The sequence below is a fragment of the Anguilla rostrata genome, chromosome 1, assembly GCF_018555375.3.
Source record: "Anguilla rostrata isolate EN2019 chromosome 1, ASM1855537v3, whole genome shotgun sequence".
Classification (NCBI taxonomy): Eukaryota; Metazoa; Chordata; class Actinopteri; order Anguilliformes; family Anguillidae; genus Anguilla; species Anguilla rostrata.
The window spans coordinates 26,515,387-26,538,405 of NC_057933.1; the positions used below are offsets into that span (position 1 = coordinate 26,515,387).

At 43.0% G+C, this 23,019-nt stretch overlaps 1 protein-coding gene across 4 annotated transcripts; it reads left to right on the top strand.

The window, feature by feature from the left end:
- The first annotated feature begins 238 nt into the window (after positions 1–238).
- dglucy (D-glutamate cyclase) lies at positions 239–16,948 on the top strand. 4 transcript variants are annotated; one of them, XM_064332281.1, is made up of 12 exons: positions 239–532; positions 2,813–2,966; positions 3,587–3,785; positions 4,312–4,462; positions 5,685–5,807; positions 6,271–6,471; positions 7,115–7,375; positions 8,219–8,318; positions 8,511–8,659; positions 9,348–9,467; positions 13,745–13,899; positions 14,308–16,948. In XM_064332281.1, the coding sequence occupies exons 1-12, from the start codon at positions 427–429 to the stop codon at positions 14,467–14,469; spliced, it is 1,881 nt and encodes a 626-aa protein (XP_064188351.1). In that variant the 5' UTR covers positions 239–426; the 3' UTR covers positions 14,470–16,948. The 4 variants fall into 4 exon arrangements, with proteins under 4 accessions (XP_064188351.1, XP_064188368.1, XP_064188378.1 ...); XM_064332308.1 differs by lacking the exon at positions 239–532 and adding an exon at positions 1,105–1,220; XM_064332291.1 differs by lacking the exon at positions 239–532 and adding an exon at positions 1,692–2,173.
- Positions 16,949–23,019: the final 6,071 nt, after the last annotated feature.

The window sequence follows — 23,019 nt, forward strand, 5'->3', positions numbered from 1 at the left end:
AGTACGAGCTTATATCGAAGTTAGCAACTTGTTTTCACTTCCAGGTAGTTACGCGGTGTATGTTTACTGGCCTTAATTTACCATTTGATGCGATTCTTCAAAGGGCGGAATTCAGTCTCAATGTATGCTACGTAATGAATATACCTGTAGCTCTGTGTACATGTAGCTGACCTTAGCTCACTAGATAGCCTGCTGAAGAGGGAGCTAACGGGATCGAGTAGGCTAGGTTTGTACAGGTGACAGCCAAACGCAGAACTTGTCAGCAGACTGCGCAGCCCAGAATTTGAGAAATGTAGATCGGATTCAATGCTGTCGTCTAGGTCAACACGGTGAACAAGGAGAGCATAATTTCATGGCCTAAATCTGTATAGCATTTGGTTATTAAGAGAAGTTAATTTATACACTGTACTTTTAACGTACAGTGCAATGTCTCGAATTGTTAAAATAATGGATTGGTTGATGAAACCTGCCTTCCGACTTACAACTCAAGGTGCAATGCATGTAAGGGGAGTGGCAACAAGGAGGAAATCTGGTAAGGAGTTTTCTTGTGAACAAATTTCATATTCTGATCTGGCATTGTAATAATCTGAGAAAGCAGGCTCAGTTTTCAGTTCCCATTGATTATTTCCCATTTTGCAGTGTTGCAAAGTCTAATTAAATTTTTTTTCTGCTCGTAGCCTATGTAAGTAACTCTCCACAATGTCAGCATGAAAGAAAGTATTTTGATATCTTCAGAATTCTTTAAAAAATAAAAACCTGAAAGTGACTTAAGTATTCACCCCCTTCATATTAACAAATTTAATTGGACCAGGTGTATTCTATATTCTAGAAATATCACAATAAATACAATAATGAGGTCTACCTATGAACCAGTATCTAGGGCAGGGGTCTCAAACTACAGTCCTAGAGCAGTGGTTCTCAAACTCGGTCCTGGGGGACCACTGTGTATGCTGGTTTTCATTCCAACCTCAACTGCAATCCCAGAAATTTAACAAACTGTTAATCCAGAAAGGGCCAGTGTGGGTGCACACACCTGATTCTACTAATCACGGTGCTTAGTGATTCTAAGATTCTAGTGGTTGATTAATAGAATCAGGTGTGCGCACCCACACTGGCCCTTTCTGGCTAAGACTGGGGACCCCAGCTCTAAAACATGAAAAGTTAAAAAAAAAAGTTAAGAAAAATTAACAGCTTGTTAAATTTCTGGGATTGTGGTTGAGGTAAGAAAAAGGACAGGCAATGTTTAATTCACTTGGCATTTAAAAAAAAAAAAATTATTTTCGCCCAGATGCCTGCTGTATGACTTGGTCAACAAGCATCATCATTGTACTTTATAATTTAAGTTATTACACTGTATGCCAATGGCTGCTATACACAAAATGACACATGTTGGAATACTGCACCATTATTTAGTTTTTTTGGTCAGATAAACCAGTTTCCCACTTGAAGGTCCAATTTGTGAACTGAAATACAGCCCCTGCTCATATAAACTTTCTGCTGCTGGCTCAGGAGAGTGAAGGCACATTGTGGTTTTCCTCTGATGCCAGGGGTGTAAGAGACCCTATCATTGGCATGTGTTGATCAGTGAATACTGCAATCCCCACTAACTGAATCTCTCCCATATATCCTTTGGGCGACACAAAGCCAATTGTGTGCCTCCCCTGCAGGGCTGCCTGCCACAGTCGGCACTGACATGGACTAGGTTCGGTTCGAGGCCTTTGTACTCATTCATGTGCTTTTACCAAGTGATCTACCAGCAGCCTACTACTGCAATTTTTAGTTTAAACAACTCCTGTCAAGGTATTGAATCCATTTTCTGTAAGATAGAAGTATAAACAATTTATTTGGACATGGATTTATTAATTGTTACATTCTTGTGCATTCCACAAAGGTGGAATTGGAGTCAGTTTTTTTCACTCCAAGCCTGCCACGATTTACCCAGCTTTTGGCTGTCATTTCATGGCCTTGCGCAATACCTTCGTTACACTTTAATTTTGGTTTACCCACAGTTTAACTAAAGGCGCTATTTCTGTAGCTGTCAGTGGCGAAAACTTTGAACTGTAGGAAACCAGAAGAGAAATGCCTTTGTCAAAAGGTCTGAGCCCAGCCTCTCTTCGAGCGCTGATCCGTGCACAAACGCAGGATATCAGGAACACTTCGGGCATTGCTTCAGGTGAGGAGGGCTAAGCTTTTTAAAAAGGAAACCACGGGCTGCTGGGTAGCTCACTCCGTAAAAGCAACGCACGTGTGAGCAACGCAGTCTGGGGTCGAATGTGGACGGCGTTGGCGCCGACTGGCTGGCTGCCCTGCAGGGGGTGGCGTGCGACTGGTTTTGTGTCACCCAAGGGGTATATGAGAGGGTGCCTGTGACTTGCTCTCTACAGACGTGTATAATTGTATCTCCTCTGCCCCGGCTCTATGCATGCACGGCTTGTGGTTTCAGTGCTGGCTGGCACCGTGTATTTGAGAAGGAGACCTGGTTGTCATTTTCACTCTCCTGAGCCAGCAGTCGGAGTGTATGTGAACATGCTTAAATAGTTTGCAAATTTGAATTTGGGTGGGGTTGGAGATGCCAAATTTTAAAAAGAAATCCCACATGTTAAACTGTTTTCTTAAACAGTTTAACATGTGGATTAATATTTTTGTCAACCCTTAACTATCCTTCAGTTCATTTAAGGATAAACAGAATAGCTATCAAAGTAGCTTATTATGAAAGTGCTGTATATCTACGACCATGCATTTGTTATTGTTGTTATGTACAATTGGCATATTAGTTCTGCTGTTAGTTAGGAGTTATGCATTGTCTTTAAAGGGTATCAGCAAGCGAATGTGGTGATCCTGCATAAGAGCCTAGCAGATGACTTTGAGGCGTTTTGCCACGTGAACAGCAGCCCCCTTCCTCTGCTCTACCGCAGCCAACCGGGGGAGTGGGCCTGCCCCCCTCTCGCCGAAGACTCCGACATCAGGCAAGTCGCTCTTATCTTTGAATCCTCTGTGACATTTGTGGTGAATTAAATAATTGCAGAAAGCCACCAGGCGAGTATTTCGTTTTCTTTACACAAATAAATAAAGGTAAACATAGTGCGGTTGTGACAGCTTCATGAGGTGAGAGGACATACTATGAGATGAGGTAAGTATGGTTAGCTATTCACAGGATGAAACCTGCATCTCAGTTTGTCGCTCATAGATTGAAAGCCTGATGAATGATTAGCTAGTTCTGCAGGACTGAGTAAATAGTTTGGAGAGTGGTGGCTCAGCAGAAAACAGCCAAGACTGGGAAATCACTGACAGGTGAGCAGCCTTGTTGGTTCAGCAAGGTTGTTAAGGAAAACAAAGTGAACGAGAGTATTAATAAGAAGTCTTTGTTTATGTGGTGAACATGTAATCATACTCATGGAGACTCCCAAAAATATTAGCACCACCTAGTGGAGTGGATGTGGATGTTTACACGCTCACTGGATTTTCTGAGCGTCGCTACAAACGCATCGTCAAAATTGTACGCGCTTGAGTTAAGCGCTGGAATGCTGGAAATTTACGCGAGGAGCGAAGGCGAGAGATCGTCCTCATCCTCGGTGTGCCCCCGCAGAACGGACTGCCCCCGGTACTGCGTGTTTGAAAATGGCCGCCTGACGGCCCAGGTGCCCAGCCTGACGGACTTCACCCGGCAGATGCAGGACATGGTCTCCTTCTACCTCGGCTGCAGCTTTAGCTTCGAGCGCAGCCTGCAGGCTGCCGGCGTCCCCGTCCGAAACGTGGAGCAGGACCGCAACGTCAGCATGTACAGGGTGAGGAATGGGGCACGGGGCTGCTGCCTGGTCATATGGCCAAAAACTGATTATTTATGTATTTATTTACCTTCATTTAACTGGGTAGCTCAACAGAGAACTTTAGCAGGAGAACTTTAATCTTTAACGATTAACAGAGGAATTAGTATAAATGGAAAATGTAAAGGATTTTGTACCCAGTGAACTTGGGCAGCCAGACAACTGGGAATGATTAGGGGGCCAGACAGTGCGAGGGGCCCAGTACACCGAGGTTAACACAGCAACTGTTTTGAAAAGCGCCATTGGGATTCTTAACTGCCGTAGTGAGTCAGGACCTCAGTTGAACGTCTCAGCCAAAGGCCTGTACATTCTGCAATCCAGGCGCATGATAACTGCACTCCAGATTAGGGCAGGGTTGTTAAGTGTCAGTGTTTGGCTGAAGTGAACCACTGCCTGTCAGCTGAGTTTTATTTCCATTGGTCCTGTATTCCTTTGTGGGTGGGACTTAGCCTGGCCCCGTGCCCCTCCCTCCTATTGTCGCACGCAGACCTCCTTGCCCTGCCACAGGGTGTGCGTGTTCCGGTGCCCCATGGTGGTGTCGATGCGGCCGGTGCCGGAGGAGAAGCTGGACGCCGTGGCCCAGGCCTCGCACCTGGCCCCGATGGCCCACGGGGACCCCGTCCACATTGGGGACCCAGGTGAGCACTGACCCAACCTCACCTGAACCCCTTCAAATGGTATGGACTTTATCAGGGCTTTCATGCACCTTGTGCATCTTTGAACGGTCTCACATTTAGAAAAAAAATTTAGTTGCTTTAATGTACACTGGAGGTTTTCAGACAGAATCTCTTGATCAATTAAGGTTCTTGAAAAAGTTTAATTTTCTACTCGATTTTTCCCTTTAATTTAATAAACTGGGCTCATTGTCATTTGACTTGTCTTTGAGCAGTTAATGGTTTGGTGTCTGCGAAGACAAATGGCTAGACTTTGTGGCTAGACACCCTGTACCCTATTAATTTCATCTGACAGTGCATTAGAATGTGCAAGTGCGTATCTTGGAAAATCTAACTTGAAGATTCATTTTCCTTTCATTACAGAAAATGATTCCACTTATCCTTAATGACATGAATGGCTTTGTCAAACTCAATGTGAGTTTAAGTGGATGAATCATTCAGTAGACTTTCGAAAGTGTCTAATTAAGGACAATTAACTGCTCATTACAATTGAGAGGTTACAATTATGTTTGGAACAAAAACCAGCATACAAAGTGGGTTCCCATGGCCAAGTTTGAACATCCTAATATACACGACTATCAACAATCTGGGTACATAAATCCTGTTTATATTGAGGTGGGGGTGGTATCAGAATCTTTGATAATCTATTTATCCTTAACTTTTAATTAACAGTTTTAACAGCCAACATTTTTTGTCTTTCACCTGACGTTGTGACTGAATCACCAAAGTGAACTTAAAAAGTTTTTTGTGTCTTGCTTAATTATTTTTTTTTTTGCACATTGTTATTGAATTGTCCAGATGATAAAGTGGTCGAGCACAACTGCAGCATTATGGATTTTTTAAGGGGCAGTGGCCTTTTAGTGGGTGAGGTGTGCTAGAATCAGCCACGGTGTTCCCTGGTTACTCCTGTGAGCCCTGAACGGAGGTGGAAAATCCCGGTTCAGAAAATGAAAAGTCCTCCCCCAGTATTTTGTACCCGGTTATCTGGATTTGCTAATTAGCACAGTTACTTCAGCAAGAATTTAGAACTAATTATTGAGATTAGCTGGCTGAGTTCATGGGTGGAAGAAACAGGACTCTTACTGTCGACCCGTGGAGTCTCTTCCTCCACCCGGCTCTGAACTGATGTGATCGCCGTCCCTCTGTGCCCTCACCGACAGCAGCCCGTGTGCTCCTCTCTCTCCAGCCCTGATCGGGATCCAGGACGTGTCCAGGCCGGACTACGGCGATGCGGTGGACCCCGCCCCTGGCGACGTGCCGGTGTTCTGGGCCTGCGGGGTGACGGGCGTGGAGGCGGTGCAGAGCGCTAGTGAGAGAAAACGCTTTTCTATGAAGGGTTTATTAGAACTGCGCAAGTCCTTCAGAAATGCTACACGAAATGCTACAACCCGATAAGTGCTTGTGCAAACGCCTATGTAAACTGACAGATGCTGTAGAGATGTGGTTGAGAACCACTGCTCTGGAGTTTCGGCGTCATTAATATGAACATTAAAAATAGCCTTTTTTATTCTCCTCTCAGTTTTCATTCATTATAACGATCTTATTGTTTCACATTTTATGTTATGTCAAGTTAGAGAGTTATCACCCGTCAATTACATTAAAATAAAATTTAAAATGAAATGTAATAAAAGGAGAAAGTTTATATTTCAAATGAATTTTTAAAATCTACAATGTTCATGTTTGCTGATCTCCAGGTAAACCACTTGGTCTGGTTTATATTTCTCCATTTAGAAGAGGCCAGGTGTTTTCATTGGCCTTTGTGTTTCATGCAGAATCCCCACTAGCGTTCACCCACTCACCTGGCTGCATGTTCATCAGTGACAGAGAGTGCACACCTGCCGCGGCGACCTCCGACCCTGAACAGCAACCCGTGGCTTTCCGTGTATCCCAGCAGCCATTGCACTACAGCCTGGCATCCAAGGCAACTGTCCAGCGGATCCGAACCCTGGAGCTGATTATTGGGGAGGATCCAGGTATCCCAGAATGCAGTTACCATGGAACAAGTGGAAAGGCCTCTGGCAGGCAGGCTGAAGTTTCTAAATTAAATTGGCTCACTTAAAGGCTAGAGTGTTGGGGCAGGATTCTCAATCAATAAAATGTCTTGTTGAGTATTTATTTTTAAGCAATTGATTTACAAAATTGGCTCTTCAAAAGTATGAAAACTGATCATCGAAGAGCTCTTGATAAAACTGCTGGTTGCTGATGGTAAACTTGGCGGCAGGTATGGCAGCAGTATAAATATGAGTTGGTTCACAGCCATTTGAGCCATTTCAGGCCTTCCTAGAAAAATGTTAGTGCACCAGCAAATGGCTTTCACTCAGGATGATCACATGCATCTGGTAAAACCTAGAAGCTGGTTCAAGCTGCTATACATTGTTAGCCATATAGCATTGGCAATGCATAGCAGTTTGGAAATGCACGCCCTGCATGGTAGGAGGTTGGATCTAGTATTTTGGGATTGGAATGGTATGTATGCATTTGGGGATGCTTGACTTGTACAGCGAGCTGAATGGAGCATTCTGACAGAGTCCATATTGTATGCATCTCTTTCCGTCCCTGTATGAGCTGGCCAAGCCCCGACCCCTGACCCCCTGACCCCCATTTGACCCGTTCCAGGGGAGCGGGGGATCCGGGCCCTGTTCGTCCAGGACGAGCTCCTGAAGTCCTGCCTGTCCCTGTCCCACGCCTCCTCCGTCCTCATCACCACCGGCTTCCCCACCCATTTCATGCACACCCCCCCGGAGGAGAACGACGGGCCACCGGGCGCCATCGCCATGGCAGCTACCCTCCAGGCCCTCGGCAAGGAGGTCGCCATGGTGGTGGACCACCGCACCCTGGAGATGAACACCCGGATCATGGAGGACGCTGTGGATAAAGGTACGGGGGTACCACGTGTGAGTTTGTTTGTTCGTTCGTTCGTTCATGCTTTCGTGTCTGTGTCTGCTTGTACACGTATGTGGTTGTTTATGGGTTTGCGCATTCCTAGTGGGTAAATGGCAGTCCTTACAGCATTAGGTTCATATTATTTGATAGCTCGTTTGGTTGAGATTTTTTTCTTTTTGCGAAAAAAAAGAACAGCAGGGCAAACAGACGAAAAGGAATGTATGACAGACCAAGAGGGAAAAGAGAGGGGGGGGAGAAAGAAGATAAATGTGAGAGGGGTCAACCGGAGAGATCTCCCTTAAAGTAAAAGAAATAAAAACCACTGCCAAAATTTAGCACTGATAAACACAAAGTTTATTCCTCTGTTTTTGGCTTTTAGATTATTATTATCATTATTATTATTATTATTATTATTATTATTTACATCATCATCATCATCATTGGGTTTCAACCTTTTCTGATCGAGGTATGCCCACTCAAGCTAAAAACAGTCCAGGGGACCGCCACATTAAATTTATTTTTTAAAATTTCCCAAATAAAGTCATCGTCATATCAAATCTGGCCAGGGACCCCCTACAGTACCCTCAAGGCTGCCAGGGGTCCACTGACCCCCTTTTTGAAAACCCAGAGTTTATATCATTAATTTTTAAGAAGGGGAAGTGAAAGATGGGGACAGCATCTCTGTTAGGAGGCCATGTTTGAAATGAATGGCTTGCGTTGTGATGTAAATTGCCTTGCTTGGTGATATCAGGTGAAGAGCAGACGCAGGTATGCTCCCTCTGATTGGGCGACCCATCTGAGCCCTGCCCCCTTGTCTGTTCCCCCCCCCGTTCACAGGCGTGATAAAGACGGCGGTCCCTTTGCTCAGCTTCCAGAACCCGGGCCAGGAATCTGCTCTGCATTTCCTGTGCCAAGATGGCGACCCAAAAAGACCCAGGTGACGTGATTGACGAGCCCCGGGTGTTTGGGTGGATATTATAGTGTATGTGTGTGTAATCCGTGACAAAAAAAAATTGTCTTTTATTTTAATGTTGCAATGTGGGTATATTTGATGACTATGTGGTTAATCCTCTATGAATTATCTGTCCAAAATATTTTTCCCTTGTCTTTTTGCTGTTGTGATTCCCAGGTTTGACCACTTGGTGGCAATAGAGCGCAGCGGCCGAGCAGCTGATGGGAACTACTACAACATGAGAGGAGTGAATATTAAGCATCTGGTGGACCCCATTGACGACCTCTTCACCACAGCAAGCACCATCTCTGGGATCACCACCTCCGGTATGTCAACAGAGGCCTTTACTACCACCTTCTGCTACCCTCTGCAGTAGAAAACCCAGTTACCTTTACATTTTATAATTAGCATTCTACTTCCTTTATAAGGATTACCAGTCAATGAGACATTTATTTAGATAAAAACAAGGAGGATCTTTTTAAGCAACTGAAGAGTAATGATTTGAACTGTTAACTGTTATTTAAGTATTACGTGATCACGCTTCAGGACAGAGCTGCTGTAATAAACACAGTGCCACACATTGCTGCCATATTGAAGTAGAACTGTTCACAGTAAAAAAGCTGTTGAACAGTAGGATTGATTGCAGTCCTAATTACATTCACTAGTAGTACACATGAGGCTGAAGATCGGGGAGTATTTGATAGAGCTCAGAGAGTGAGGTGAGTTGCGTTCTGAATGTATTATGAGCAACAAGCTGTTTCTCACTCGATTAGTAACAAGGCACTCCTTGAAATGTTCCCTACCATTATTTCCATTGTGCTAAATCCTCCTCCTGTCTCCCTCTCCCCCATGCGTCTGCAATACTTTGAGTTACTCTGGATGATTAACGGTGAAGATGACCAAGCAGATATAGAAGTGTTGATTTGCCAGTTCCCTGAACTCACAGCTCCTCAGAGCTCCGCCCTCCTCCCCGTTTCCTGGGCGACTGACTCACGCTGCCGCCTACGTTTGCAGGGATCGGGGACGGGGGGAACGAGCTGGGCATGGGCAAGGTGAAGGAGGCCGTGAGGGCGCACATGCCCAACGGCAGCCTGGTCGCCTGCGACGTGGCGGCCGACTTCGCCATCACCGCAGGTAGGCCCCGCCCGCCCCGCGACCGGTCCTCACGCGGCCTCTCCCTCGGGTCTGATACTAGCCTACCCAGAATCCTCTGTTCCTCTGCATTTAGCCTGGGATGAGGTCAGCCAGAACACTGCACCCAGGCAGAGACCGCATTGCCCAGAATCCTCTATATCCTTGCACCCAGTAATAGAAACTCATTTTCAGCTGGTCTTTTTCAGCTGGCACGATGGAGGTCTCCCTCCCCTGCACTTTCAGTGGAATGCGCCAGGCATTTACAGTAGAATTATTACAGACTGGAAGTGGATATACCACAGGATGACACTAAATCAGGGGTTTTGTGCAATCCACTGCTGACATGACATCGTATTTTCTCAGCAATGGAAATGTCAAGGTTGAAAAAAAAAGGAAATTGCTGCTGCAACAGTTTTCAGAAAAGTTTAGTGAGCGACAACACCAACACGTGCTCCTGGGATGTGAGGTGCAGTTCACTGACATTCACAAAACTGACATACACATACATACATATATACATGTATGTATGTATATGTATGTGTGTGTATATATATATTAAATGTTATTTTTATAGATTTAGGTTTCACCATGTAGAAATTACAGCACTTTTTTACATACACGTAACTTTCCCCATTTCAGGGCACCATAATGTTTAGGACAAATAGCTTCACAGGTGTTTCTGATTAGTCAGGTGTGTTTTTTTTTTTTGTTTCCTTACTGTAGCTATAAGAGAGGCTTTCTGTATCTAGTCTTGATTCTCAGTAATCCCAAAGTGCCTGATAGGCCAAGGAAGACCTCTCCTGTTGATAATCGAAGGATTCTCTCCACAAAGAAAAATCCGGCCAAGTCCTTCACATGATCTGCATCCAATTTAACTTGTGTTTCTTATTCTGAAGTGGACATTTAAGGCAACCTGCCCCCAGAACAAGCAGAAGCTGAAGATTGCTGCAGTACAGACATTATAGAGCATCACCAAAGAAGATAAGCACTCAGCATCTAATAATATCTATGGGTCACAGACCACAAGCAGTCATCGCATGCTAAGCATATGTGACAAATTACTAAAGCTGGCTACATTCATTTACATCAATATGTCCCAAGCATTATGGTGCTAAAACGGGGAAGAGGGGCTTTATATAAAAAGTTCTGTCATTTCTACATGGCGAAACCAAAGTGAAAAATACACTTGAATAAATGCTGAACATGTGCACTTTAACCACATGGGAATTGTTTGATCTAAATCTAAAATTGAGTACAGAGCCAAACCAAGAAAAAGATGCTTTTGTCCCAAACATCATGGAGCTTACTGTATATATACACTACTGTATACAGTAAGTTTGGAATCACGGAATGTCTAATTTTCGAAAAAAAAATTGATACTTTTATTCACCAAGGTAGCGTTAAATTGATCATAAAATACAGCAAAGACATTGATAAATCTTACAAATTAGTGTTTGAAATGACAGTTTTTTAATTCAGTCTTTAGATATGATTGCAAAGCCCCATTTTCAGCAGCCATTACTCCAGTGCACTGACGGCACACTGTATTCATGCTAATTAGCTCATTTGGTACGAGAGAAATTACTCCCATTCTGTTAAGTGCAGCTGAAAACAATTGTGCTGTTTAATTAAGATAAAAAATATCTTTCTTTCTGTTGCTACTGTATCTAGTACACTGGCATTCTATAGTTCAATTTCGGTTTAAAGATGGGCAAAAAGAAACAGCTTTCTCTGAAAACGTGTCTGTCAATTGTTTTGAGAGATAAAGGCTGTTCTATGCTTGTGCTTCCCAAGAAACCAAAGATTTCATACAAAGGTGTGCACTACTGTCTTGAAAGAAGAAGGTAAAGAAGCCAAGACCGAAAGAGAAGTGGAAGGCCCACATGCAGAACTGTGCAAGAGGACAAGTATATCAGAGTCTGTAGTTTGAGAAACAGACGCTTCACAGGTCCTCATCTGGCAGCTTCATTGAATAGTACTCGCCAAACATCAGTTTCATCTGCAACAGTGCAAGGATGACTCCAGGATGTTGCCCATAAAACACTTCATCCACCAGTCATCCACCATCCAGTTCTTTTGCTCACTGTAACCTTTTCTTCTTCTTTGCCAGTTTCAAAACTGGCTTTTTCTTTGATATTTTGCCTATATGGCCAGTCTTCCGGAGTCATCCCTGCATTGTTGCAGATGAAACTGATGTTTGGTGAGTAACTAATAGCAACGTAAGTAAACAGACTCCCACATGCTAAAGAGGATCCTTGCCGTCTTTGTGTGCTGCTGCTTCTGCAAAGTTGAATCTTTCCTGTGCAGAGTGACAGTCGCTACTGTCACACTCCAATTTCTTCAATACTTCCTCCTATGCTTAGTTCCCATGAGTTCCCTTTTGCAAGCATTCGCCGATGACCAAAGCCCTTATAAACAATAAATGGTGGGTGCGCAAACCTTGTTCGTTCTGTGAAACTGTCCTCCTTCAAGTTTCTGGTTACGCAATAGAATATCTCAGGGAGTATTTCAGCCAGAAGGAAGCCGTGAAATGATTTTGAAATTATCTGGAAGAATACAAGACTGGCAGGTGTGACTGCAACATATATTGTGGTTTCCAGCGTTACGATGGGTAGATCATAGAGAGGGTTGATGTTTTCTAGGTGGGAGCTTGATTTCAGGTGATATGCTCAGCACTAGAATGTCTGAGATTTTTCACTCTTTGTAAGCTAAGAATTTGCTTATTTGGAAAGACACCGTTTTTCCTGTTTGAAATTGTATTTGCGTAAACAGAAATGCTCGTTTTCAGGTGCTCCAGAAAAGTCATTAATCTCAATGGAAAATAATGCATCGATTTTTCCTAGGAGAAGAAAGAGTGCAAAGAGTGGATTCATTTGTTTTGGATGAGGGGGTCCTTTGTTTACGGAAATCCCAGTAGAGAAGGATTAGTAGCCATTTTTCTTGTTGCGGACATTTTTTGGATTACAAAATACCGTAAAAATCAACCGGGGCTGTCAGTTTCAGACCTCTGGAAGGGGGCTGCCTTGTCATTTATTTGGTTATCTCTACTGATTTTACCGATTGGGATGGGGGGTTTTTGGATCAAAGTGTGACCAGTCTAAGCTTCACGGTGTAGGGGTTATAACGCTGCATCTTGAATCAATGACCAATGAAAGCAATAATTTAAGACAATGTTATTGTTAGGCGCCGGCATCTAACGTCACGGTCATTGGGCTTCAAGCGTTTAAGGACAGATTGACTGAAGGCCGAAGTGAACAAACCTTTAACAGGAATCGCATGCGAGATCACTCAGTCACTACTGAGGAATAACTGCTCTGCAGAAGAGCTCAATACTCTGGATCTGCAATGGATGTACTGCGCTCCTGACAGCAAAGTTACATTGTAATTAGGAAGGACAGCACACCTAGACAGGAGTTTGTGAATAAGAAGGCCTTTTAGTGGGGTGGCAGTGTAGTACAATGGGTAAGGAGCTGGTCTTGAAACCTGAAGGTCATTGGTTCGATTCCCCAGTAGGATACTGCCATTGTACCCTTACACAAGGTACTTGACCTGCATTACTTCAGTATATATCCAGCTGTATAAATATAAATACCAGAGCGTCTGTTAAAGGCCTGTAATGAAATGTAATGTTTGTACACATTCACTGTTGTACAGCTCTCCTGGCTGTAACGAGCCTCAGTGTACTCCCAGGAAGCGCTACTTCCTGTAGAGCAGGGGACGCGTGGCGGCATCGATGAATAGTTCAGAGGGCAGCTGAGGACGACGCAGTCGCTGCAGGCCACTGGCACACGCACGCTTAGGAGAAGTGGTTTTGCGCCATTGGACAAAATCTCGACCAAAGCCGTCAAAGAAGCGAAAACACCAGGGCCTCAATTTGGGTCATTGCTTAAAGGCAGCAGACTGCCCTCTTGCTGCCCTGTGACCTTTGTAAATCCAAAGTCCAGATGTCCTGACTCACTGTCCTTTAGATATCTAAGTTCCTCCGGAAAACACAAACTGAGAACAGTTTCTGCTAATACACTTAAAACAGGGTCAGGGGTAACTTAGCTCATTTGAAAGGATGGGAGGAACTGTATTTTTAAGCAAATTGATGGAATTAAAACTTGTCACTTCTTTATTTGGGTACTACTTTAGATATTTTGTCATTTATGGTTGTGTGTTACATTTAGCAGCCATGTGTGTAGACTGCCTGCTGCCCTCAGTAGACTTCAGAGTAGGTGGAATGGTTCAGCTCTGAAGGCCTATGTGTTAACACCCCCCCCCCCAATCTCCTCTAGGTGTGTCTAACTGGGGGGGCTATGCGGTGGCATATGCCCTCTACCTCCTCAACATCTGCCCCATCCATGAGCGCTATCTACGCAGAGGCTTAGGCTACCCCCCGAAACCCCACCAGCGGAACGACTGGGCTGCCAGCCTGCCTACTGTTGCCAAGGTGAGGCCCCCTTCGGTTCCTGTCTAGCCACTGCTGCTACCTTCTTGTCCCACTTTTTGGCCGCAAACCTAGCCTCTGCCCACTGGACTGGCCCACTGTCTGAAAATAAAGTACCAAATCTTTCGCCATTTTAACCCTTTAACGTGTATGATCACAAATAAATGATTAGAATGTTCTGAACATTCTAATGCTGATGTAACAATCACTACTGGTAATTCAAAGCAATGAAGTCCAAGAACACCGACTATTTTTGAAAAAACTGTCCAACAAGCCTGCTCTTCAAAGGGCTGAAAATGCACCAGCTGGCAGAGGTGGGTTTGATGCAGAGCTGGGCTGTCTCTCCATGGTGCCTGAGACAGTACATTTTTTCCCCATGGTTGACAAATATTTCTGCCACCCTTTCTCCAGGAGGAGCAGTTCTTGGCTATCCTGGTGAATTATGGAATACGCAGTGGCAAGTCCGGAAACCTGGCGATGGAGGTGGACGCCCTGCCCTTCCATCCCGTCCACTCCACGCTGATCCAACGACTGAGCGATGTCACCCTAAAGCCCCGCCCACCTCTGGCCTGACCCCCTCTCCCTACCAATCAAACCCCACCCAAGCCAATAAATTGGTGAGAAGGACTGTGCCTTTCAGTCATTAACTAGGGACTGTTTGCTTGTTTTAATGAATATACATTTAAATGCACATGTCTGGCACCATTGAATCAAACACTCCAAAAATGCAGCCACCGGACCCCTAGCTCTCTGGCCTGTTGGCCTATTCAAGTCAGTCTTAACCAACCATCTTTCTCACTTGCCTATGTAGACTTCCTTTCCATGAATCTGTCCTAAATTTGTCTCCATGCTACAGCAGGCAGGAGATAAGGCCAGACAAAAAACAGGATACCAGGATTGCTGGTTTCTTTCTTTTTTTATTCAGTGTCCTTGGTCACAGTTGCGTGTAATCAAGTGTTGTTTTCCTCTGCTGAGAAGTTGGTGCAACAGTACATTTGAAACCAAGTACATAAAAAATATGTGGCCTCTATTTCATTTCCAATCATTTGTGGTTATAACATCTTCACTTCTGCAATCACACTTATCATAGCTGCTGAATTAAACCAGTACTCATAAAATTGTCCTTGAACAGAAAAACATTTGTCTGCATTGAGATGTAGCTCTCCTCTTGTCAGCGCTAGTGCTCTCCTGTAGATCATTGTGGTGTGTAGTGTGCATTAAGAGCGTAGCACCTCAGAGTGCCCACGTTTCAGCCATGGTGCTCCTTACACAGTGTAACTGAGGCACAACTCCAAACTGGGGAGAGAAATTAAGGCATTAAAAAGAAATCGATTAACTATTTCTTGCACAAGGAAGTTTGTGTGACCTTGTCTTATTATGGGAAATGTCATTCAATTGAGTTTTTCCAAGGAAACTTGATATAGCAAGTTTCCTTGGGAAAACTCAGTTGATGTCAAGAAGACTGTTTTGACTTCATTTCTACAGACAAAAATGTCTCTGAGAAACAGCAACAGTAGAGAGGGCAGATAGAAGTTTTCAGAGTTACATTAATTTGTGCCTGTGCTATATATGTAATATATATATATATATATATATATATATATATATATACACTCACCAGCCACTTCATTAGGTACTTGCTAGTACCAGGTGTGGTCTGCTGCTGCTGTAGCCCATCTGCTTCAAGGTTCGACGTGTTGTGCATTCAGAGATGCTCTTATGCATACCTCGGTTGTAACGAGTGGTTATTTGATTTACTGTTGCCTTTCTGCCAGCTCGAATCAGCCTGGCCATTCTTCTCTGACCTCTGGCATCAACAAGGCATTTTTGCCCAGAGAACTGCCACTCACTGGATACCATTCTCTGTAAACCCTAGAGACGTTTGTGTGTGAAAATCCCAGTAGATCAGCAGTTTCTGAAATACTCAAACCAACCTGTCTGGCACCAACAACCATGCCACGTTCAAAGTCACTTAAATCACCTTTCTTCCCCATTCTGCTTCCCATCTCATTTCGTACTTTACACGCCCTTGAAACATTTTGCACTATTTATTTAAATTCATAAGAAGGAAAGATAGCGGTTGACCTTTTGTAATGGTTTTTGTGCCAATGGAATGCTAACGGGGATTCTTGTGTTGCAAGTAAAATAAATTCTCCTCGGCATCTTATCGTCTTCAGCACTGCTGAAACCAATCAGAAATATTCAGCGCTTGCGCCCCACCCCAAAAGTTCCGGTACTTTTGGAAAGTACTACCCCCCGAGCAGGGACGTTTTTTGGGGGTAAAATAAAGTCCCCAGAACTTAATGGTTCCTGCGATGGAAACGCACTCAGTTCCTCAAAAGGTTCCTAGTTCCTGGGGAAAGTTCCTGCGGTGGAAACGCGGCTATAGATAGCTTTTCCTGTGAACTGGAGGCTTCCCTGATTTCAACACGGTGTGTGCCGGACGGTGCTGGTGTGTGTTGGGTATCTGTGATATTTTGTCAGTATCTTCTGAAGGGTGAGATGGCAAAGATAAGGAAAGTGCAGAGGAATTTACACCCCCCCACCACCACCACCACCACCACCACCAAACACCCACCTTCCCTAGGAACAAGTGACTCAGTGGGAAATATATTTCTATTTCCATTGGGGAGAAAGAGAGGGAGAGGGAGAATTTGGGGGGGGGAGAAGTCAAAGAATGGGTTGGGTCGAGGAAAAGAGGGAAGACGAGAGAAAGGTGGTTAGTGTCAGAGTTTGAGTCATAGGAGGATAGAGGCCAGACAAATTAAGACTCTCATTTCATGATGATGATCAGCCCCTTGAACTCTGATGAACTCTGACGATTTTATGACTCTGTTGCGTTATTTCTCAGTCACGCTGAGTACAAGTCAGGGCAACACCTTTTCATTACGAATCAGAGAAGGGCCATTGCAGCTTGAGTGAATGTGCTACAGTCAGCGTTGGATTTCACAACGCAGACCGGTGATAACGTAAGAGCATGCATCTTTTCCAGGAACCAGTAACGTCTGGCATGATCTGAATGCACAATGTAGCTCACCGCACCTTCTTCTTCTTCTTCAAAAAAAAAAACACCACCGGCGATGTCGGCAATGTGGTCCGGAAATAGTTTTTTTTTTTCTTTTGATCAAAAACTGCTGAAATGAGCACTGGTCATGAACTGCACGTGGATCATAAACTGTTTAGACATATTGAGTGATAAAATGTTTGTGCTTACAGATGCATGCATATACACACACATACAGTGCAGTCCATAAGTATTTTGTAGTATACAGTGACACAACTGTTGTTTTTGGCTTTGTACTTAACTGTCTGCACCTCAGACTCATTGTTTCATTTCAAATCCAGAGCCGAAAAAAAAAAAAAATTCTGTCACTGTCCAAATACTTACGGACTCCACTGCATATGCACCAATGTAGTATGTACCCACACCCACACATGCTTAAAAATTAGATTTTGCTAAACTAATTATGCTAATATTAAAAACAACCTATTGGTGATACCTTTGACAGCTGTGTTGAGTGCATCACTAGTGAAATGATAATGGGTATGTCATAGATAAAATTGATAGAAAAGGAGGAAGAAGTACTAAAAAGACTGCAAATACTTAAGGCAAGTAAGGCCCTGACAGGACATATCCGAGACTACTAGGGCAGATTATCTACAGACCTTCAACAGCTATTTTTAATCTGTCTCTTAAAACTGGTGAAATACCAGAGGATTGGAAACATGCCAGTATAATTGCAATATATGAGAAAGGTGACCATGCTGACCCTGGAAATTACAGGCCTGTCAGTTTAACTTGCATTATGTGGAAAATGTTGGAATCTTTAATTAGAGACTAAAAAAGTTTTTCAAGGGGTGGTCATGTCAAACAAACTGACTTTTTAGAGGAAGCTTCATTATTTTTGTGACCTGAACCAGGCCTATGATATTATGTATTTTGATTTTGACAAGTCTTTGTAACGAAAATGAAATCAGTAGGAATTACAAAAGTCATAGCAGAGCGGGTTTAGAATTGGCTGCTTGACCAAACCTGAAGTGTCATGGTTGGAGGAATCGTATCAGAGCATGGTCCAGTCCCACAGAGATCGGTACTGGCGCCTTTACTCTTCCTATTATATAAATGGCCTTACAGATCATGCAATGATTGGAGGCCTGGCAGATGATCTTGAATCTACTAGAATAATTCAAGAAGATCTGAACAAAATCCAGAAGTGGGCTGAAATATGAGTGATGACATTCAGCATAGTTAAAGGACGGAGTGTAGCACAGCGGGTAAGGAACTGGACTTGTAACCGAAAGGTCGCAAGTTCGATTCCCGGGTAGGACACTGCCGTTGTACCCTTGAGCAAGGTACTTAACCGAAATTGCTTCAGTATATATCCAGTTGTATAAATGGATACAATGTAAAATGCTATGTAAAAAAGTTGTCTAAGTCGCTCTGGATAAGAGCGTATGCTAAATGCCTGTAATGTAAATGTAAAGTTCTGCATGTAGGGGAAAAATAACTTAAGAAAGGAGTTAAAAACACCTGGATGATTTTGGATGTGGTTATTGCTGCTAAATGTGATGCAACCAGTTGAGTTTAAGGGGGCAATTACTTTTTCACGTGGGTGTCTGATAACTTTTGTTTTTCAAAATGTGTTTTGTGTTTACTCGTTCCCTTCGTCTAATATTACATTTTGTCTAAAGATATGAAACCCTTCAGTGTGAAATATGTAACAGAGGAAATCTGGAATTTGTATCAAGAGGATCTACAGTGGGCTCCAGAATTATTGGCACACTTAATAAAAATGAACTTTTTCTGAAAACCATAGGTGCCATAATTATTGGCACCCCTAACAATTATTGTAAGTAAAATCAAACAAAATGAAATTGGTAATACCATTTTACTTAATTTAGTTCATCTCAGTCTAAAGGAACTATATTGTGTCATTCCATCACTTCCAGTTTCTCTAGAGAATAAAAATGAGGTAACAAGCATACAAAATCCCTTCGTCATCCATCAGCATGGGAAAAGCCAAATAATGTCAGTTCAGAAGAGACCGATGGTAATTTACTGTCACAAGTCTGATAATGGGTACAAAAAAAGACATAAATGGTTAAACATACCACTTAGCACGGTAAGGGCACTAATAAAAAGGTGTAAAACATATGGAATGGTTGCAAATTTACCAGGAAGAGGAAGCAAGTGCATGGACGGTGAGGACTATGGTCAAAGAGGCCATTAATAACCCAAGGATCACTGTTTAAGAATTGCAGAGTTTGGTTTGTTTCTTGTGGTCAACAAGTCTGAAAAAAACATAAAATGGCACCTCCATACCAACTAACTGTTGGAAGGGTGGTACAAAGACATCCCTTACTGAGCACAATAAACAAAACTAAGAATCTGGAGCTTGCCAAACCTCACTGGAATTATGACGAGGAAGAGAGTGCTATTGTCAGATGAGACCAAAATTTAACGTTTTGGCCATACACACCATCAACATGTTTGGCAGCAAAAGAGGAATGCATACAGGAAAAGCACCTCATACCTACAGTCAAATATGGCGGTGGGTCATTGATATTTTGGAGATGTTTTGCTGGCAGTGGTCCCGGGGCACTATGTTAGATCAATGGCACAATGAATTCAACAAAGTACCAGGAATTTCTGGCAGAAAATTTGGTTGTATCTCCTAAGAAGCTAGGAGTTGGTCATAGGTAGATTGTCCAGCAGGACAATGACTCCAAGCATACATCAAAATCTAAACAGAAATGCTTAAGTGAAATCAACATCCATGTTTTCCAATGGCCATCTCAGTCTCCAGACTTGAATTCCATCCAAAACCCTGTGGTCTGAACTGAAGAGGGGGGGTCCATAAGTGCAAACCCAAAGATATCAATGATTCTGAAAAGTTCTACATGGAGCAATGGTCAAAAATCCCTCCAAATGTGTTCGCTAACCTTATCACAAATTATAGGAAAAGACTCATGGCTGTCATCTTTGCCAGGGGTGTTTTCACGAAGTATTAAACCAGGGGTGCCAATCATTGTGGAACCTGTATTTTGAGGAATTTTTTTTTTTTATTAAAAAAATGTAAGATGTTGGTTGATTCCAATGAATCAGTAATCAAGCACACTAGTTTACACATGTTGGAAAATAAAGCTTATGTCAATAACTGTATTATTTTTTAGTTAAGCGTTTTTTTTAGCATTTTTTGTGCATATTTATCAAGGGTGCCAATAATTCTGGAGCCCACTGTATGTGACTTAGGGTTCATTATTGGGGCACGGATAGCAGAAGCTTCAGTCACAAAGGCTCGATTGCTCAACTGGCTGGTTGACAGAAACAATGACTAGTGACAAGTGACATCTGCATTGGGGTCAGAAATTGTGGTTGAACACACACATTTGATGACTGTGATGCTCGTGCAATAGTGCGATATGTAAGGAAAAACAGGAGAGCTACTCTTCCTCAGGTGACTGAGAATGTCAATGCAGGACGTGATCAGCAAGAACTGTCTGTTGACACTTAAATAGAGAGGGATATTATAGTAGGGTTGCTGTGCATAAATTAGAATGAAAAAAAGCACATTCGAAAGTTCAGTGGTGCAAAAACCACCGGTCTACAGAGATGTGGAAAAAAGTGATATGGTTAGATGAGTCACCCGTCACCATATTCTCGACATGTGTGGTGTACACCAAGAGTAGGGGGGGTTCCCCAGTGTCCTTCCTGAATTCCCAACTTTGCTCTCTCAACCTGCCGCCTAATCCCCAGATGTAATTTGCTAAAAAATGTTCTCTCCCGCTCCACGTTAGCTAATGTGTAGAGCGTTGTATTGCGAAATAGCTGCCGTGCATCAGCCAGCTAGGTGCTACACATTGGTGGTGGGTGAGGTGAGTTTGCCTTTATCTCTGCAATGCAATGTTTCATTCATGATTCATTCAACACCTTACTAAGACACTTTATATTGGTTTTTAATTTAATTTTTCACCCGTATATATATATATATATATATACACACACACATACCCTCAGTGGCCACTTTATTGGGGACACCAATCTAGTGTCAGGTAGGACCTCCATTTACGTCTAGAACAGCTTGGATCTTCACGGCATGGATTCAGCAAGATGCTAGAACATTCCTAAGAGCGATAGTATCATACAGTTCCTGCATATTTTTCAGCCACACATTCCATGCTGCAAACTTGCTCCACCTCATCCCAAAGTTGCTGTATTGGGCTGAGATCTGGGGACTTTGCAGACCTTTGGAGTACACTGAGGTCACTGTCATGTCCGTGGAACCAGCTTGAGATGATGTGTGTTGTTACATGGCACATATTATCCTGCTGAGAGTATCCATTTAAAAAAGGGTAGTCTGTGGCTCTAAAGATGGTCAACAACAACACAACAACACTGATGTATGCTGTGGCATTCAAATTATCCTCAATTCGTACTGAGGGGTCTAGTGTGTGCCAATGAGTCATTACACCACCACCTAAGCCTGCACTGTTGACGCAAGGCAGGACGGATCCATGGATTTGTGCTGATTATGCCAAATTCCCAAATTCTGACCCTACCATCTGACCATCTGCGTGTCACAACAGAATTCAACATTTGTCAGACCAGGCAATATTTTTCCAATCTTCAACCATCCTGTTTTGGCGATTATGTGACAACTGAGGTTTATCTTCCTGTTCTTAACTAATTAGAGTAGAACCCGGCATGATCTTCTGCTACTGTAGCCCATCAGTTTCACACCTCAGTTGTTATGCATTTATTTGAGCTTTCTAATACTTGGCCAAACAACAAATTAAATCTCTTCTTCATGTCTGCATGCTTTACATTCTGATTTGCAGCCACATGATTCGCTGCTTGGAGGAGCTGCCTATTTGTGTTAACAAGCAGTTGTTCCTAATAAAGTGGTCACTGAATACAGTATATAGCAAAGAAGCTCAAATTTTCCAGTTGCAGTCTTCAGTACACACTCAGCAGAGTCCAGTTGTTGGGCAATAATGTTAATATGAGAAGACCAGGAAGATCAAGAGGCAGTAGACATACATTTTGGTGTCTAGCAAAAGAAACCATTGAAAAATTGCACCACAACTACAGAAGGAACTACAGTGCAACTAGAGAGAAACCACTTCCCCTGACTACAGTGAAACAGCAACTGTGAGAGAGAGAGAGAGAGAGAGAATTAGTCTGTATTTATACATGTCTTGTTTCTTCGATGTGGATTTCTGTATGTGAATGTACTGTATAAATGAGACCGTTAGGATGTGTAGTACATATTTTATACATTTGCACATAGACACAATGTTGTCTTTCAGTGTTTTTGTTTTGTGCTGCCATGGTTTTTCATCAGGGGTGTAATGACTGGGATGTGAAATCAGGAAGTGCTAAATTGGAGATGTCACAGTCCTTTGCAGTCTGGCTAAGATCCAGAGCCTCCCACTCACGGCAGAGCGGGATCTCAGTGCTCTAAAATTCTCCTCCCTCTGGTACTCTGTCACCTCCCCACCTCCCACCTCATTAATCAAAACACTTTGGATCGATAGCGACAGCAATGCACAAAAACTAAATCATTCTCCAGTGCAGCGTAATACTGGCATCATGTACTTTAATGTGAGGTACATTTGTACTATCTGTGTGAGAAAAAAAGAAAAAAAATTCCCTTTTAAAATTTGCATATTCAAAAAAAAAAAAAAAAAAAGTACAAAACCATGCCAAAAGAAGCTCATAGGAACATAGCTTAAGACATATCCAAATTCTTGGGATTCCACTGTATGCTAAATCACGCATGCGTGCACACACATACACACACGCGCACAAATTTCAGGCTGGAGAAATATCTGTAATTCTCAGTCAGTCTGTCCATTTCCAACATCAGCGAGTGCAGTACAATACTGTTAAAAGGTTGCTTGCCACAAAGCAAGTTTCCCACACCAAAAACAACACGCAGTTTAGACACTGAATGAGGAAATTACCCGTGCATTCACTGATAATATAAAAACAACACAAATCCTATAAAAATATATACTTTATGCATTACACTGTAAAACATACTTTGGTCAAAGGTTCACCAGACAAAGGGGTCGTAAACATGCTCATAAACACATTTCACTAGGAAGACGGAACCAGCC